The 20,297-nt window shown below is 39.7% G+C and overlaps 1 protein-coding gene across 3 annotated transcripts in view; it reads left to right on the forward strand.

Moving 5' to 3' along the window:
* Positions 1-20,297, forward strand: part of Plcb1 (phospholipase C beta 1) — a 667,876-nt gene that overhangs the window by 521,599 nt on the left and 125,980 nt on the right. For all 3 annotated transcript variants that reach the window (XM_040746354.1, XM_040746355.1, XM_040746356.1), the window contains 9 exons: positions 2,410-2,477; positions 4,897-4,993; positions 7,000-7,084; positions 8,097-8,221; positions 10,359-10,513; positions 13,695-13,859; positions 14,460-14,559; positions 16,717-16,821; positions 17,840-17,949. In XM_040746354.1, coding sequence (XP_040602288.1) covers positions 2,410-2,477; positions 4,897-4,993; positions 7,000-7,084; positions 8,097-8,221; positions 10,359-10,513; positions 13,695-13,859; positions 14,460-14,559; positions 16,717-16,821; positions 17,840-17,949 — 1,010 coding nt within the window. The remainder of the gene's footprint in view (positions 1-2,409; positions 2,478-4,896; positions 4,994-6,999; positions 7,085-8,096; positions 8,222-10,358; positions 10,514-13,694; positions 13,860-14,459; positions 14,560-16,716; positions 16,822-17,839; positions 17,950-20,297) is intronic.

The raw sequence follows: 20,297 nt of genomic DNA on the forward strand, positions 1-20,297 counted from the left end.
GCAGTTCCCCAGGTTTCCTCAGCTAGCCAGGAGTCTGTTGGGCAATCAGTGTTTATTGCCACGCAAATTCTTGAAGGTTTCAGTGTGTAGGTAGGCCCCTGAATAAAGAATACCATTTGTTTTGTGGATGTGCACAGTACTGGAAACTCAAGCAAATACAAAAACCATGGCCTGGATCTTATTTCTAAAGCTAATTTGCTCTGTAGTGTAGACTCCTCTTCTGGGAGCCAACCCTTAGCCAGTATACTTTCCAGAAAGCACGAGGGTCAAGTAGGATACTGCTTTGGGGTGTTGTTATTGTTGCTTTTTAAAAGGGTATTATGTTTTATATTTCAAGTAGATTTCTCCAGGGTCCTTTCAAGGTCTCATGAGAAAAGCCCCATAAGTATGTGTAGTCTCTGCTGTGCTGACATACAAATCCACATCGATGTGGCTTTCTTTCTTAAACTTGCAAAGGAAAAGGTGGGTCTTTCTCTCACATAGAGGAAGATAAGCTCACACAAGCCAAGATATGAGCTGACGGTGTATCTGAAATGATGACTGGACAATTGTCATGTTTTATGGAACATTTTCTAGAAGGTTTTGTCAATAATCTTTTTCAGATTGCTCAATTAAAGGAATCCTCTCTGATTAAAAATAATGCAAAGAACTTCAGGTGAAATAAATGTATATGAAATATCACGAAGCAACCTGCTAGAACAATGTGTCTGTAATATAACAGGGTATATTTTTCACCAAATATAAGGGATTCACACATAGTAAATCAGCATGTTTGTGACAGTCCATGCACAGTTTTTACTGTCACAGAAGTCTTTCTCCTCCACAGATGGTACCCCCCTACCATCCAGTTACTGACTGGGCTTGGTCACTCACGTGAAAACACTTAGGAGCTTCTTGGAAGGCAGGACTATGGGGACTGTGTATTCTTCACTGACTGAAGAGTGTGGCCAACTTTCCAGAAGGCCTCTCTGGGAGCAGGTGCCAGACTCTGCACGCTGCCTCCGTGTTGAGCTCATGCCGCCATCTACTGGGATGTTCATGCTATTGCAGTGGACGAAACAAAGGGGCTGCTCACTAACTCTTCCCCTTTTCTTTGAAAGCGTTTTTACATGATTGATGGTGTTTGGATTAAGCCTAGAAGTATACAATAATTTAGTGCTTAATATACTAATGTGGGTATTTTGCCTGAAAAACATCCATTAACTCTTGGGAAGAAGCATAGAACTAACCAATTGAAATGACTGCATATTGGCTAAATGTGATGCTGACATAGATTTTCAAGCACAGTGATTTTAAGGCATTGGGTTATTTTCTATTTGTATTGATTTTCACTCTTTTCTTTTTGCACTAGATTATTTTATCTTGCCCTTTTAAAGGAATGTCATCCTTAAAAGATGTCTTTATTAGTTCTTTGAGAATATCTTACAGCATGTTTTGGTAATGTTTACCCCAACCCTTCCCAGATGCACCCCTGTTTCACTATCCTTCCAACCTTTTGTGTTCTATTTTTTTTTCTGTCGTTGTTTTAAATTCTTCAATACCAATTTTGCTGCCCAAATATTCTTAGTTAGATGTGCAGCCTTCCCCTCAAACATGATCAGCTCACCAAAGTCTTAGAGAAAACGTCCCTCTTTCAGAATCTATTAGTTGCCCGTAGCAGCTCATCTAAAGGTGAGACCCCCCCCCCCCCGCCCTGTTAGGATTTGGTCTGGCTCAGTCTTGAGCAGGCCTTGTGAATGCTGTCCCACCCATTGAGTTCACCAGACACTACTTCCTTGTAGTTATCCCCCGTGTCTAGCTCTTACTCCCCGAGAGCGGAAGGGTGCACATTTTTATGATCTGTGCATTATTTCGGTAACGACGGATCTGTACGTGACAGTTTTCATGTCGTCATTTGTGCTACCATTTCCCCACAGTTCCTGTCCTGACTCATAAACTTCTTCGACTTCTGTGAGGTCCTTTATTTGAAGAAGGCTGGTCACTGAGCTCTGTGCTGGCTTAGGAAAGGACAGAGATATCAAAGCAGAGTTTGTCTGTGTTAGGGCCACAGAGTTTAATGTCTCTGAGAGGGAACATGTACATTACAATAAGATGCACAGAAATAAAATTGTATTCAATGACATTCCTTTAAAACAGATGTATGACAAAATTTTAAGATGGGCATTTTAATTGAATTTGAAAATTTTAATATTATTTATCAAAAATCAAATTGAGAAATTTGGCAAAATGGCAGTTTAATTCTTTGTTACTAAGAAAACATAAATCATCGGAAAGAATAAAAGTAACTTTAAAAGAGACAGAATGTCAGCTTCCCAGGGTGTCCCTGACTGTAGTTGGTAGTTTGGTTTTTTTTGCAAATTCTTCAAACTTTCGAATACTTAAATCCTGTCTGTGATTAAAATTTGACAGGGGAAGCAGATACGGAGAGTGATGACGACGATGATGATGATGACTGTAAAAAGTCTTCCATGGATGAGGTAGGTGGGTGAAGGCTCTGGCCCCTGATGTGTCATCTTATGTCTCTCTTATGATCCCCTCCTGCCATCTAGTGGCAGAAGGAATAACCACAGGACATTTGATTGCCAGCTCCAGTTTTTGAGGCAATCCAATGATGTGTGGATGGTCTGAAGTCCAGAGAAAATACAGCATTTGCAGGAATGGTCGGAGATACAGTGATTCCGTTGCTTTGGTTTTGCATTCACTGTAGTGACATGTTAATATCAGCTCCCCGAGTGATGCTACCAGCTCAGAAGTAATAACGGTACAGAACTTGGAAACAAATCAGGGATAGTTCAATGAGGATTGTAGAATTTTCTTTCAGTCACTGTCATGAATATTAAACTGAATCTATATTCAAATATGCTATAGTCTTTGGCTCTGTACTGATAGCCTTGTAGTTCAATTATAGTAAATAAAAACAACCTCTCTCTCTGTCTCTGTCTCTGTCTCTCTCTGTCTCTCTTTCTCTGTCTCTGTCTGTCTGTCTCTGTCTCTCTGTCTCTCTCTGTCTGTCTCTGTCTCTCTCCCTCTCTCTCTCCCTCCTATTAACATTCACTTGCTTATTGAGGAGTCTGCTTACTTTCTTGGTTTTGTGGTAGGATCTCATTAGGCAACCCAGCCTGGCCTCTAACTTAACTTTGAAGATGAGGTTAGCTCAAACTCAGACTTCTCCTGCTTCAACCTCGTATCACCACACAGGGATCAATGGGCTAGTTTTCTTTGGCATTCTTTTCTTTACAATTGTATGCTTTGATGTGTATTTTTTGTGTTTATTTTGAGAATGAATCCCACTATAAGCCTAGGATGGCCTCAAATACCTGGGCTCACACAGTCCCCTCAGCTCTGTCTCCAGGCAGCTGAGACCATGCACATGAGCTCTGGTGTTTAGTTTAGTATGAAATGTGCTTTTCTTGGTCCCCACTAAATTTCATCTTGATTTCCAAGAGGGAAACTGTAGTAATAACGAGGGCATTCCATCTGTATTGAGAGTGGCTTCAGGGTATACTTGGATCATTTTGCAATTGTCTATTTTCAAATGATTATTTCCCAGTTGGAATTCAACTGGAATATTTCTGTTGCTGTTTTCACAAAGAAACCTCATCTCTAAGCATTTTCGCTTCTAAACTAAGAACTGAGAAAATGGTGGACCCACCTATGGAGATCTGACTTGTGCAAGTAATGATATGGGTTTTCTTCACTTAAACTTTTATTAAGGAATATGTAATTACAGATAGCATCTAAAATAATGTAAGATCTTACTATTTGCCAGGCACTGTTCTCAGCACACATCCTTTATTTATCGAAACATGGTTTCTCTGTATAGTCCTGGCTGTTCTGAAACTCACTGTATAGACCACACTGACCTCAAATTCAGACATCTGCCTGCCTCTTCCTCCCGAGTGCTGGAATTAAAGGAAAGAGAGACTTAACTTACTTTTAATAATTATAAATCCGTACTGCAATAGGACTGGTTTTTATTTTGCAGAAAAGTAGCGGAACAGCTTCTGACCCTGGATTGAATGTCAAATGGTCTTGCCCTGGGACTTAAGCTGCTGTCCTGTTGCCATAGAGCACACTTTGTCACACAGGAACCAATGAGGGAGAGGAGTCCTTATCAAGAAATAAAGAATTATTTTCATAGATCCCACCTACTTCCACAAGGCAGACTTTGTTTAATTATTTTTTTCAGTTAATACAATGTTTATTTGCATGGTAATTGTTGTTACTGCCAAGTGGGCTCTTGATTTACTCACTGTAGACTTCATCTGTGCTCTCTGCTATAGAGGACAGCAGTTCTTGTGGGCATCACTGTATCAGTGCAGATTTTCATGCCTGATGCCTGGGCAGAGGCTGAGACCTGTGTGTATGTGTACAAAGGGAGGTACTGATGCTGTTGGCCCTAGACCACCCTGCCAGTTTCTCCCATTCATAAAATAACCCTACACCGAGCATACAGAATCTGAAAATCTGGATCCAAAACCACAAAACCTTGAAAGATGCCACAGATGGAAAATTCTATACTGTGAAGTTTTATTTCATCTTTAAAATTGTTACGTGCTGGTTTTAATACTCAGCACTGAAAAATGCACAGTGGGTATAACATGCAAGTGAGTTTTAAATGAATTTTTTGTTGGACTTAGGACTCATTTCCCAAATATCCATTATGTATAAACAAATACAAAATCCAACCTAAAATACAGGTGCCACCAAGTATTTGTGATGAGGACCCGCCCTGTCTTTCATTCCTCTCCTGTGGTGGATTTCTCTGAAGCAGGTTTTTTTCAGAACGAAAGGGTTTTCTGTTCCCTCGCATTATGTGAATTTTTCCTGAGAAGATAACCCTGGATGCTATAATGCTGACTCTGGAAATATTTCTTCATTTTTTTCCTCTTCCAGGGGACTGCTGGCAGCGAGGCCATGGCCACAGAAGAGATGTCTAACCTCGTGAACTATATTCAGCCTGTCAAGTTTGAGTCCTTTGAAATTTCGAAAAGTAAGCCTTCCTGCAGGAAAAATCTCTAGTGTAGCCTAAACAGGAGGTACTCAGAAGCTGCAAGAACTGGTCTGCTCTGGACAACTTGGATGTTTGCATGGATTATGCCATCTTGGTATCATTACAGAAATATAACTCTTTTTAATACTTCAATATTATATATGATATATCAGAAAATCATAAGATAATATTTCACGATGCTCCTCCATATATTTTATGGGCCTACAGACCATGCACAGTTACCTGAAAGTTAGCAAACCAATGTCCAAGTGGTTCAAAATTTTATATTTCATTTGTTTGGCTACAACCTATGTGGGGCCCCTAGTAACACAGTGACAGTGTTAAGCATCTGTCCACATCTTCACTGAAGGGAAGCAAGAAAGACTTACATAAGCTTGGCAACACAAAATGAAGCCAACCCACCCGGGTTCCATTTTTCCAGTTCATTTCATATATTGAGGAAACTATGTAACTCACTTTGCATCACTCTGGTTTTCCTTCACCCAACTATACATTCATATTGAATACAAAAGTCATCTTTCTGTTACCTAATGGGGAAAACCCTTTTATGATAGTGCTCTTTACACTTACATAAGGTGTAAGGTAAGATCGGAGCAAGAGAATCCTTGAAGCTTCCTGATTGCTTAACTGAAATTTTGCCTAAATGCAACAGTGTAGATTTACCCAACTTCAAGCTTCTATGTGGCATGATTATTTATATTTGTGAGCTTCTATTGTGAGTCTTAACTTAGTGGCACTTGGTATCTTGACACATACAAGGAATTTAAATTTCACCACAGTTCACATATAAAGAATCCAGCATTTTCTGGTGCCATAATTACTGATTCTTATTATTTGAAGTTTTTCAATGCCAAGCTTCTTAAAGCTGGGGAAGCAGGAAGAGTTTCCTGCTCTTTGGCTTCACTGTCTATGACTCCACTGTGCAAAGCTTCTAAAGGCAATACAATGTGAGGTAGAGAAGCAGAAAGTAGACTCAGTGATGCCTATGGACATTCACACACTTTCTCTTTGTTGTTCCTGTCACTTGATCATGCTAGGAATTTCATTGATTGTATTTTACCCATCATGAAGACTTAATTTTAATTAACAGTCATGCTTAAGATAATTAGTGGCATGAAAGTAAATTAATGATGAACCAAAATAAAGGAATCGGGTTCCCTGAAAGCAAATTGGCAAGTGGGTGATGGATAGAGCCTTCGGTGATCAAGAGTAAGGATAAGGGCCTCATTTTGAAAGTGAGGGAGTCAAAGAGGGAAAAACTTCCCAAAGAGCATCAGTTTCAAAATATAGAGTTGTTTACAAACAGTGTATAACACGCACCCGTGTGTAGGGCATAGTTGCTGATCCTAAGTTGGGAAGACCATGAAGCTGACTGTCACTCAATCTAAACTGAGATAATTTTGTTTTGTCCTCTGCCCCCTGTATAGTCTTGAATTTTACATTCAGTGTGTGTTTTGTGTGTTTTCCTAACACTCTGGATATTCAAGAATATTGATTTCTGTAGCACATTCATCTCTTTGGCTGTTGTAATCGAATATAGAAATGAGGATTCCTGTCTTTTGATAGATCCTAATTCTGATGCTGCATTAGCTGGAACTTTAAGAGTTGACAAATGGGTATGAATAACATGCAATGTCAGCACCAATATCCCCATGGTAGCTTCTGCAGATCCCCCAGAAAGTCAGTTTGGAGGGAGTTAGAACAAAACCATTTTCCTTGTCATACTACACCTGTTAATTAAGTCATACCCTAAAGTACAGAACCATAAGGATATCTCATCCAAGGTATGAATACTTAAAGAGGCAACTTGCAAGACTCAACTTTTATTACTGATAAATGGTTCATGGATAAAAGTGCAACTATGCACACTGCATGTTAAATCAGTTACCCTACAAATAAGTAACATTTATTTATTCATTTATTTAATAACATAATTTATAATACTGTATTTTATTTCTTATCCTTTTTGTTGTTGTTGAACTTAGAAAGAAATAAAAGCTTTGAAATGTCTTCCTTCGTGGAAACCAAAGGACTTGAACAACTTACAAAGTCTCCAGTGGAATTTGTAGAGTATCCTTGATTTGATGAATGACTGCTAACTATACCAGCTGAAGTCATGGGCTTTTTGTTCAATAAGGACAAAGATGCATGAATACTTTCCATCTATAGTCTCACTCAGAAGGCAGAGGTAGGAGGATCACCAGTTCCAGGACAGCCTAAGCTAAGCTAAGGTGCTTTTCAACTTTTCATACACATGCACGCGTGCACGTGCACAGACACACACACACACAAACACACACACATACACACACACGATCATCAGTGAGAGAAGACGGAACAAGCGTGAATTCTATAATTAAAGTCATGTTATACAATTCTATGATGAAGGAATTGTTCAGTTACTGTATTGATAAGGAAATTGAGAACAGAAGATGAATTAACTTCCCAAGATCTTATAGCCAACTAATTCCAGTGTCAAGTCTCAAGTCTGTCTTGCCTGCCTCAGACCTTAACTATCTTCGGCCTTAAGTGGGGGTAGGAGTCAGTCTGTCATGTTACAAAGATAGAGCAGTGTTAAATGACTACAAGTTTCTTAGACTGGAAACTGAACTGAACTGTTTACCTTCTTTATTGATCTTAAAGACTCCTGTAGTCTTGGCAAATAGCATTTTTAGAGAAGATTAAGAATATGAGGACAGAGCATTTCAAAATCAGCTTTATGGTTCTTACTTCCTGCTTCAGCCACACACACTATCACTCTCCCCTGGAACTTAATATTCCAGCTTCTTGCAATGCCTTTCATCATTACAACTGTGGCAGATGCTTCCAAATCCCATAGACTTTGACTCTGTCATTCTTACTGCTCCGGGTTCTGCACTCACTGGTTTCCCACTAGTAATACTTTGCTTCTAAGAACACTTTTGTTATGTTAACTCATTCTGTGTATATTTTGCCTATCAATGCTATTCTATCGTTAATTTTTACTTAATTTCCCCACTGAGAGATAGGGAAGTAGCCTCACAATGAATATAACAGACTGGTAATTCTGAAATTGTATTCACTACTTAACATGATGGTCCAGATACAACAAGATGCAACTAAGCAGGATATACCCCAAAGGAACACGTGTGGACTCATCCAACTACATGCCACAGCTCTTCTGGAATGCTGGCTGTCAGATGGTGGCACTCAATTTCCAGACAGTGGGTAAGTGTCAGTAGCTCACTCCCATTGTTACAGAGCCACATTTCCAAGTGTTTACAAACCATTTCCATGGGAAGTTAGAAGGGGTTGGGGAGCTAGATTGGCTCTAAAAACTAAATTTCAGTGAAAGATAATCAAAACAAAGGGGAAATAACTAAATTTTGAAAATTGAGAATTGTTATCTTTAATAACTTATGAAAAGGATTTTATATCTATGATTTTCTTGCTTTTCTTCAAGCAATTTAAAAAGTAGTATAAAATCATTTTAGGAAAACTGAGAATTCAAAAGCATAAAGAAAATAAAAGAAACCCTGGTTTAGAGAGGATGCTCAGTTGGTAAAGCCCTTATCTTGTAAGCATAGGCACCCATGGTCCTTTAGAGCCCATGTAAAAAAGCATGGTGTGATAACGAGCGCATATCATCTCTGCTCTAGAGAGGCAGAGACACCCTTGAGTTTGCTGGCATCCAGGCCAGCCTTTTCGGTTCCCAGCAGAAGACTCCGTTTCAAAAGCACAAGGTGGACAGTTCATAAGGAGCAGTTGAGGTTGCTCTCTGCCCTGCACACACATGCCCACTTGGTAGGTGTCCCTGTAATCACACATGCACTGACACATAAAGAGGCACCTGCACACGCATGTGTGCATGCACATACTCTCTTACACAAACAGAACAAACAAGGAAAAAACACAGGGAAAAAGAAATCTTCCAGAAATGCTGCCACAAAGAGGTTCAACACCTTGCTTGATTGTGGTGTGTGTGTGTGGTCTGTCTGTCTATGTGTGGGCACCCACATGGAGGTCAGAGGACTTTGATGAGTCAGCTCTCTCCCTCTATGATCTGAGTCGTGGTGATCAAATTCAGGTTGTCTGACTTTGTGGCAAGTGTTTCTACCTGTTGAGCCATCTCATTGCTCCTAATATTTCCCTTTTTGTTACTGTGTGTAATGAGTAATATTTAATAATGCCAACTTCTTGAGCATTAGTAACTGTTTCCAGTATGAGAAGTCTGTTGCTTCCTTTTAAGTTGCCTTGCCAATTTTAGCACGGTAATTATAATAGTTTGATAAAGCAACAGAGAAACTTTCATTCATTTTCCTTTCTCTGAAACGTGTTGCATGGAACTCTGAAACAGCCCTGTTATTACTGTTTTGTTGGCCCCATTAGTACAAATAGATCGCTTCATGGATGATTTGGAACAGATAGTTATTTCCTAGGAACCTTAAAATTTTTAAATCTTTCTGCTTTTCCTTTTCATTTATTTTGTATTCATATACATTTTTGTATCAAATCCACAGTTTTATGTGATCCAGGGTTTGGCATATGCTAGGTAAATACTCCACCACTTAGCTGTTAGGCCCTAAAATGTATTTATTTTTAACTCCAGCTATTACAGTAAATTTATATGCTCATTTAATATGCTGACTGTTAAAATTTTGACTAGTAACCTGGAAAAGAGTCTGTGAGCAATTCATATTGTCTGTAATTAATCACAAAAAAGCATATTTAAAATGCCTTCCTATAAATTAATAAATAGTTATAGCATCCTTTGATAATCGGTTACCTAGAAATTAGTCCTCAACAATTGCCTAAAATGGTTTACCTGAGTATAAATTAACTAATTTTCTGTAAGGCATTTTAGGAAGATTAACCCAAACAAAAGCAACCTTGTCTAGCCTGTCTACCTTTTGATTCTGTGGGTCCCTTCACTCCTAGCAAAACCACTACTAAATTTTCAAAACTTTCGTTGTTTTGACTAATATAAAACACTGAAAATTTACTATAAATAAGTATGTCTAAAGAAATGACTGATTAAAGTCATCAACTCAAATATATGTATTCAAAGAAATTTTATACAACTGTTAAAATGAATGCCAAAAAATAGTTACTAGAATGGGTGTGATGTTTATAAGAAATGTATTTAAATTGAAAAGGGTAAACACTATAAACCAGCCTGAAGGCTCTCTTTGGGTTTGGGGATTACAGCTCATTTTTTTTCATTTGCATCTCTAAATTGTTATGGTACGTAACTATTCCCTTGTAAACATGTGGACAGTCAGGGAAGTGGCCTATAACATTATACAGTCTTATTCTACAATTTCCAAACATAAATACATTTACACTGGGCTGTTTTTATAATTAGATCTAGCTATGCAGATAAACATGGGCATGTATGAGTACAATGGGAAGAGTGGCTACAGGCTAAAGCCAGAGTTCATGAGGAGGCCGGACAAGCATTTTGATCCATTTACTGAAGGAATCGTAGACGGGATAGTGGCCAACACTTTATCCGTTAAGGTATGTACACCCTTACCCTTACCACCGCCAGCTCCCATCTCCTACTCTGTATACACAAACCCATCCCTGAGAAGATACATAAATATCACCTATATTGCATAAAGAAGTATCTTTGTCACTAAAAACTTGGAGTTAAGAAGGCTCTTTAATACGCTTTGTCCTTTTACAGATCAAATACTTATTAGAAATTTCCCTAGAATACAAGGAAATAAAGTAGCTGAGTCTCTTTTTTTAAGATGAGAGTAAGTGGAGCTAAAGAAATAGATGGGTGGAAACTTCCCATGGTCCAGACCTCTCTTTGGATACAAACATCTCACTGGGAAATGCACAGGGAAGCCAGGCGCCCTTATGGAGGGGCTTCTGGTCTCTGCTCCCCCAGTTCTCACCAATTCTAATTATCACATATTGAACAAAAGCTTCCATGTTAACATAGCATATTTTTCTTTAATCTACCCAAATATTCAGGGATGTAAAAGTCATTTTAAAAATCTTAAAGGGAAGGTCGGGTGGTGGTGGTGGCACACTCCTTCAATCCCAGCACTCGGGAGGCAGAGGCAGGTGGATCTCTGTGAGTTTGAGGCCAACCTGGTCTACAAGAGCTAGTTCTAGGACAGCCTCCAAAGCTACAGAGAAACCCTTGTCTTGGAAAAAAGTCTTAAAGGGTTGCATTATTAACTACATATTTTATCCTAAAAACGAATTCTAAATCATTTTTTTCAGTCTTTGATATAGACGTGGCGACAGATTTTTAACTGTCAAGAAGTATTTTAATACCATGAGAGGTTTCATTTTTATAAAGAGCTTCCCTGTGGATTCTGTAAGCTTGTGTTTGTTGAAACTAGAATGTTATGAAACATAAAAATTTACTTTTGAAAGTTTCATACATTTGTGTTTCCACAAATAATTGTATGACTAATAAACTTCCAAGACTAGACTAAATGCATTTCCCAGACTGACCTTGACACAACCCTCTGACAGTTTAATATCTAACACACACACACACACACACACGCACACACACTTTATATTGCTGGTGATATAGCACCAGGGCCTTGCAACAGCTGAGCAGGTTCTCTACCACTAATCTCCATCCCAAGCCTTTGGGTTTTTTTGAGACAGCATCACTATGTGCTAAAGCTTTCCTTAAATTCGCAGTACACCCAACTCAGCCTAGGTGCTGGGATGACAGGTCTCTGCCTCCATACCCAACATTGCTGTTCAGCCCCCAACTCTCTCCAAAGTGAGTCTCTTCATGTTAAAGTTTCAAAATTAAAATTTCAGTGAAATGCTTTGTAATTATCTTTTGAAGTTATTCCAAACCTCATATTATAGAGTGAAGTAGGCAAAGATGCTGCATAAATATATTTATTTTAAGAAACTGTTTTCAGCAATTGATGTTTAGTACCTTTCAAGAATGGTTAGGACATGCCATGTAGTGATAGAAGACTTTTTTTAGCATTCCTGTTACTTGTTGTCCTAACTGAGTCAAGCTAGTAGTAGTTTGACTTGTTTAGATCCACCTTATTGCAATATGTCTTTTTACTTGTTGATTTTGTCTTGAAAATTCTACTCTGACAGTGGAAGCAGTTATAAAACCATGACATAGATGCATAAAAGTTGGGGTGAATGAGGAAATTGTTGAGAGCCCCTCCCAAAATTTATCCTGTAGCTTCTGTCCAAAATGCAGGCTTCTGTATAAAGTCCCATATGCCTCCATCATCACTGTCCAGCCTTGGGTCTGGATCCCGTTGGTTCTGTCATATTGCTGTGTAGGTCCTCTGGCAGACACTTCACAGTTCCAGAACAACAAGCTAATCTACCTTTCCATATGACTGGCAAGAATCCTGAGACTTAGGGTCATGGCTACTTCAGGGCTCTGCTTTTGATCAAACCATATAAGCGCCCAAAACTTCAGGGCATCTGAACCCCTGGTGGGATTCATGTCACTTAAAAATTTCAGATGTGGTACAAAGCCTGCTAAGAAATAGAACCCAAGTTAAACAACAGTGGTTGATAGCCATATATACAGTTGTGAGCCTACTCTGCCTAAGAACGGAATTATTCAGTATTGCAGAATTGAATGAGATTTTAAGATTACATATTCACAAAACATCTCCCACATCTTCCTCTCTATGTAGCCCAGTTGTCAACATCCAAGAGATATATCACCTGCCATAATGGTTAATGAGAACAAATAAAATGTGCCTGTACTTCATTCCAGAGAGAGCAGCAGGAACAGGGAGTGATGGAGCAAACATAGAGAATTTTGGTTGCGTGTTTGGAACAAAGTCATCAGCTACTTAGTGGCCTTTGAGCTTACCCACAACAGGGACAGAACTTCCAAGATGATGACTGGGCTAGAAATCTGGCATAATGGTGGCATGAACATAAACATTAGGATATGAGGAATGCTGAAGGTCAGAAATCCTGAACAGTCAGGGACAAAGTAACCTGGAAAGCTCTCTGAGTCGGTCTTGGGATAATGTGTTCATTAACATTTATGATAGGCGATGGGTCGCTCAGATGTTGACAAACAATTATAGACAGAAGAAACCATGGGGCCCGGTGTTGGTGGCACTCACCTTTAAACCCAGCACTTGAGCACTTGGGAGGCAGAGGCAGGAAGATCTCTGAGTTCGAGACCAGCCTAGTCTACATGAGCTAGTTCCAGGACAGCCTCCAAAGCTACACAGGGAAACTCCGTCTCGAAAAACCGAAGGAGAAGGAGGAGGAGGAGGAGGAGGAGGAGGAGGAGGAGGAGGAGGAGGAGGAGGAGGAGGAGGCTGACAACAAGAAACAACCGTGGGAAATGTAGGAATATGTAATAGGTAGTCTTAAATCTTATTTAACTAAAGGACATTGATTAATTCTGTAGCCAGATAAAGGAGTCCCACAATTGTACAGATGGTTAACCTGATGATGACAGAGGTCATGATAACTTGGTGACTTCCAAGGATACTTGTTTATTTATTGCTTCCATATGACTCCATTTGATTGGCTCCTAACCTCCCCATTCTCAGTCTCCTCTATCAACTCTTTAAGTGGAAGAAGAATGGTGGCTCTACTCTTACTTTTATTTCATTTTGCTTATGATTTCACAGTCCAGGCTGTATTGGCCTCCTTAGAGCTGTCTCCTGAATCTTTTGTTATCCATTTTCCAAGACTTTCTGCTATTTTCTAGATTATTTCAGGTCAGTTTCTTTCTGATAAGAAGGTTGGGACTTACGTGGAAGTGGATATGTTTGGATTGCCTGTGGACACAAGGAGGAAGGCATTTAAAACCAAGACATCCCAAGGAAATGCTGTAAATCCTGTCTGGGAAGAAGAACCTATTGTGTTCAAAAAGGTGGGTCTCTGCTGTGAGATGCAGGTACTTTCTGGGTGTTTTAAATAGAGGAAAAACAGGCAATTATTTGGTCATGAGTAGATAAAGCATTTATATTTTAAAAATTGTCATGAAAGTTTTAATTTTTAATGTTATCTTTATTTATTATTTATTTATATGAATATTTAGCATGTATGTGAGTCTATGCACCACATAAATTCCTGGTGCCCACAGAAAAGGGAGGTGGATCACCTAGAACTGGAGTTAATAGATAGACCTTTGAGATTTTAGGTTTTGATTTCATATATCAAAGTACCTTATCTGAAAAGCTATGTGCACAATGGTGAGACCCCCTAACTGAGTTCACAAAACTTTCTTCATTGGTGATGTGTGTGTAAAAAAAAAGTCCCTTTGACTCAAATGGCCTCTGGAGCATGGTGGCACACCCAAATGCATCCATTTCTGCTTATGACTTTTCTTACCTCACAGAGGCAGATCTTTACCTACATTAGATAAATAGATACCTGCTTTGGGAAATGTGGGACCAGGTTCTCTAATACTCTTCCAGTTCTTTCTGGGATTTGTTTTCTCTTGTAACCAATATCATTCATGTCCCCACAGGTAGTTCTGCCTTCTCTGGCCTGCTTGAGGATAGCAGCCTATGAAGAAGGAGGTAAATTTATTGGCCACCGGATCTTGCCTGTTCAGGCTATTCGGCCAGGTATGGATTGTGTGGTGAGAGAATTTGTCATTAAAGAATGACTTAGGATCTATTGCTCTATGGTTGCTTTGGTAGCCTGCCACCCAGTTCCCAAATAAATACATGGAGACTTATTCATGCTTATGAATGCCGAACTTAGCTTGGCATGTTTCTAGCCAGATTTTTCTAACTTAAATTGTCCTGTTCTCCTTAAATGCATTTTGCCTCTGTGATTTATCCTAACACACACACACACACACACACACACACACACACACACACACACCTTTCCTTCTTACTCCATGGCTGGCTGTGTGGCTGTAGTGCTGGCACCTGGTGTCCTCTCATTTTCCTTTGCTTGACCCTCACTCTCTTCCCCAGATTTCTCCTCCAATTTATTATCTCTGCCCACCAGACACACCTATTTCTCTCTCCTGCCTAGCTATTGACCACTCAGCTCTTTACTAACCAATTACATGTTGTAGACAGGCACAGTAACACAACTTCACATAGTTAAACAAATGAAACATAAAAGAATGCAACACACCTTTGCATCATTAAACAGATATTTCATAGCATAAACAAATGTAACACATCTTCAACTAATATTCTACAACATTGCTCCTTTGATTTTGTTGCATAGCAGAGGCTTTAAAATTATTCAAACCAATCCAATAGTTTTTCATTTTTTATTATGTTGTAGTATTGCAAGAATCAACTTTGGCCACAATACTTGTATGTAACAAGCTGTCTGAAAACTCGTTTCAGAGTATTTTTGTTCCCAACTCATCAGTCTTGTGGGTTAGCACTGTATATTTTCTTTTTAACTACTATAATGAAAATATCTGAGTCAGGCTTCTTTGTAAACAAAAGAAGCTTATTTTGCTCACAGTTTTGGAGGATACAAGGTCAAGATGAGATCATTTTATCTTCTTTTTTCCTGGTAAAGACCTAATAGTGGAGGCGGTGGGGATCCCCTCACCAGACAGGAAACTAGAGAACTTGGTAGGCCAGAGTCAGTCTTTTTATGAGAATCTCTCCAAGGAGCCATCTCTGGCAAGACCTAGTAGCACAGGCCTGTAACTCCAGCTGTCCAGAGGCAGCAGCTGGATGATCACAGAGTCTCCAACATGGGAACCTGGGTGACAAAGCACAATAGCCATAGCATAAGGATTGTCTGGGCTAGCCTGTGCTCATGGAGGGGCAGAGCACATCAGCCACGGCATAAGGATTGTCTGGGCTAGCCTGTGCTCATGGGGGGGGATAAAGCACATTAGCTACAGCCTAAGGATAGGCTGGACTAGCCTGAACTCAGTGGCAAAGTTGTACTTCACAATGCCATTTGGATTCATTTCTGTCGCATGTGTTCATTTTGGGGTACAAGCTGAAGTGAGAGTGGCTCCTAACCTAGGGTATCTTTTAAGGAACCCACTGGTATATTAAAAGCACCTATCTGCTGCCCAAGGCTCAGTAGATTCCCTAGGCCTCTTCACTGACACCCAGATTCAGGGGGTCTTGATCAGTCCCCCATCCCAAGTATACACACGGACTTTGGACTCCCATAGAACAATGTGAGGTGCACTCTCACCCTGAACTCTTGGGGAAGGGTCTAGGCCCTGCCCTATATGAAATGACACACTATGCACACCCCCATGGAGGGCCTCACCCTCCCTGGAGAAATGAGGGGATAACGGGGGGGGGGGAGGGCACGGGAGGAAGGGAGGGAATGGGAGAGGGACCTGGAACTGACTTGTGAAGCAACCTTGTTTCTTATCTAAATTTAAACTGGAAAATAAAATTTAAAAAAAAAAGCACCTATCTCTACATGTGTGTGTTCAGACTGTGCTGGTCCCAAAGCACTAATGTCCCATGGACAAAGCAGATTCCCAGTCACAAAGTCACATCAAGTATTATTTATTGTAGGGGGCACATTTGAACCAATAATTTAAAGTGGGATATACAATTTGCAGGTGAAAATGTAATTAGAACAGAAATAATAATAATACAGAATCAGTGATGTTTCCTAGTCTGTAGTGGAAAAATACTACCTTATTACTCAGAATTGTGTGATTGAAATAAGAAAGAAGTGGACTGTTTGTCATGCACCACAGGTGGGAATGGATGTTGCTAGCACTGTAAAGCAAACAGGTGATACTCAGTGTCATTGTCACCCTGCAGGCTATCACTATATCTCCCTGCGGAATGAGAGGAACCAGCCCCTGATGCTGCCAGCTGTCTTTGTCTACATAGAAGTCAAAGACTATGTGCCAGACACATATGCAGGTATACAGTGCCACCTGGTGGTATCTGTGTCTTTGTGGCCTGGGGGAAGGCTAACTGGGCCAGTGGTGGAACACTGTGGCCTCATAAGCTCAACTTCTTTTGTGTGCACTTAGTAATCAGTTGCTTGAGCCATTGTGTGTACATTAAACATTTCTTGATTGAAATTCTAACATTCCCATGGTTGCTCTGTTTACACGAGAGCAGTCTTACCCCCATGGGACCAACACTCCCCAGCCCTTGCTGCCCACTTCTGCAGTTGTTCATCTATAGACATAGATAGTGTATAGTGTATAGTGAATTTGCCTCCAGCTAGTTGCAGGTCTCTGATCAGGTCTTTAGATGGGAGTCCCAAATTCAAAGGCTTAACCAAAAATCACATTTTTAAATGTTTTGTTTGTTTGTTATTGTTGTTTTGGTCTTGTTTTCTTTTTTATTGTTGTGGTTTCTTCATCTAAGAATGAAACACTGGCCATTGGTGGAGACTGTGACAAACTAGGAACACATGTTTCTGGCCCAGAGGTGGCATCTGTAACTCCCTCTGTCTTGCCACTGCCATGCAGATGAGACCGAAATTGCCAAATTGGTTGTTCTGATAGACTGGAAGACAGGCTTGATATGAAGTGTCTCCACTTAAGATACACTTTCAACCAAATAAATCAAGTATGGAAGTCATTGCTGAAGGAGACAAAAACCTTCTAGAGGAAGCCAGAGAATTCGCAGTTAGGGGGATCATGACTTGAAACGTGTATCATTTGGCTCTCAGAAGTAGGTGATTGATTTCTTCTGAAGTTTTAGCAAAGTTCTGACCCTTGTGTGTTTGGTAAATGGGGCATATCTGAGTGGAGAGTCACAGGGGTCGGCGGAAGAATAAATGAGGCCACATCAATGAGTGGGTAGGCCAGTGATGAATAAATGCACGAATGGATGGTGGGTTGTGTGCTTGGAGAGTTTCTTGGATGGATGATGGATAGTCAACACCTCCAGAAACTTCAACCTACAATGTCTCCTCCCTGTTTAGATGTGATTGAAGCTCTGTCGAACCCAATCCGATATGTCAATCTGATGGAGCAGAGAGCTAAGCAGCTGGCGGCGCTGACACTGGAGGATGAAGAGGAAGTAAAGAAAGAGGTGAGAAGGGGTCCAATCTTCATGAATGGCTGTAACATGAGTTCCACATCTCCCGGCTGGCATGGGCTATGCACCATTGCACCTCAAAGACACGGTACACTGGAACACACCTTCATGCAATTCAGCCTAAAGTGACAAAACTGTAGGGGAGTCAGCAAAATTTCCACATCTCCCGGCTGGCATGGGCTATGCACCATTGCACCTCAAAGACACGGTACACTGGAACACACCTTCATGCAATTCAGCCTAAAGTGACAAAATGTAGAGGAGTCAGCAAAATTTCCACATTTCTTTCCCTCCGCACTCCTTAGACAACATGTGCCTTATCCCGTGGCTGTAGTGAATAGTGCGCATCTTGCTGCTCTGGGTGTCTCTAGGTGATTTTCTGTTGATGTAGCAACTAAATCACTGAAAAAGCAATTGTCACTAAATCATTTAGTATCTTCTTTTGTTTTTAATTTAAAATACATGATTTTTCCAAGTGATTGGTGAATTCTTATAAGACACAAATTTTTTATGAAGGGTTGTCAGAGGCTCAGTGAATAATACTACTTGCCACCAAGCCTGACAACCTGAGTTTTCAGTTCTGGAGACACAGTGAGAAGAGAGAACCAATTCCCACAAATTGAATCCCACATGGGCGTCTTGATGTGTGTGTGCTCACACACATGCCAGGCCTGGGTCATTGTTACAGCTTGCAGGGGTCACATTGGGTAAGCACTCAGCTATGCATTTTTCCTCTTTGTACTGTCTTGGTAGTATCATAAAGGTTCTCATGAATTGTGTTTTCATTTTCATTTGATGCTAAAACATTTTTAATGTCTTCCCCAATTTTCTCAGCAACTCCATCTGTCATGTAAGAGTGCATAATTTAGTGTCTATATATTTGTGCAGTTTCTGTGGTTTCTCTTATAACTGGTTTCTAATTTTCTTACTCTATGATCTGATATGATATTAAAGATTACTTTGCTTCTTTTGTATTTGGTATGACTAAGTTTGTGGCCTAGAATATTTAACATCCATGAGATGCTAAGAGGAATTTATTTATTTTTACATTCTGTTACTTTTATTGGAAATAGATATTTTTCTCCACATAATGAATCCTGATTATGGTTTCCCCTTCCTCTGCTCCTCCAGTTCCTCCCCAACATCCCATCTAGATCCACCCCCTTTCTGTCTTTTATTAGGAAATTAATAGGATTCTAGAGGATAATAATAAAATATAACAAAATAAGGTAAAATATGGTAAGATAAAACAAAAATTAACACATCGGAATTGGACAAAAACAAACAAAAGGAAAAGAGCCTAAGAGAAGACACAAGAATCAGAGACCCACTCATTTGCATACTATGGAGTTCCATAAAAACACTAAACTGGAAGCCATCATATATATGCAAAGGACCTGTAGGTTACCCACTTGTCGGTTAGCTGTTGCCTCCAGAGAGGAATTACTCAAATCAAAGGCTTGTTGGCGGACTCCTATGTTCTTCAGCTCTTCAGCTGAAACAGCCACTAGTAAAAGTCTCATGATGGAGAATTTGCTGATAGTGCCTGCCGGATCATTTCCCTATCACAGGAAAGACTCATTCTAAGGAGAGAGAAGAAATACAAAGAGAGCCTTTGAGACTGCAGAGATCTCAAACCTATTTATGATGAATAAAAACAGTAAAGGATATAAAAATCACAGAAATTGAGTCAGGTTAATATTGCTTTGGTTTCCCCTTATAATAAAGTGATTAGAAGTGTTTTTATATATGTATACTGCTGGCTACATTTAGATTATTTTTGACATTTCCAGTGTCATTCAAGAAGCCCTAAATAACAGAGACTCCATATTGGTTCCAGGAAATAAAATACCACTGTACCACCACCACCGCCCCATCCTGTGGAGTTGTCTAAATCCTCCCTGGCCTCATTTGTGAAACTAAAGAATTAAAAAGACAATTTTATCCTTTTGCCCTTGACCATGATAGCTTGGAGGAGAAAGTAATTTTCAACCTCAGAATGCTGATGTGTCCTTTCCCATGGTACAGTTGTGTGCATTTATTTAACTGAGGTCACTCAAAATAAGCAACAGTAGTTTTCACAAAAGAAAATTCTATTTGAGCATAAAATCTTCACTGAACTGCAAAACATTACCAGGTTTCTAATATGTTAATGTTACCTTCTTAGGATGATTTTAAATTCAAAGTTTCCCCCTGCTTCAAATAACAGGCATTCATTACATACCATGTGAGAAAGACATTATTCAGATTATATTCTTATTAATGTGAGTCCATACTGTCATGTTTATATTTATGTAATAGTGAATTATGGTTGGATATTGGAAGACCACATAGGGATTGGC

This window comes from Mesocricetus auratus, unplaced genomic scaffold, assembly GCF_017639785.1.
Source record: "Mesocricetus auratus isolate SY011 unplaced genomic scaffold, BCM_Maur_2.0 Super-Scaffold_100004, whole genome shotgun sequence".
Classification (NCBI taxonomy): Eukaryota; Metazoa; Chordata; class Mammalia; order Rodentia; family Cricetidae; genus Mesocricetus; species Mesocricetus auratus.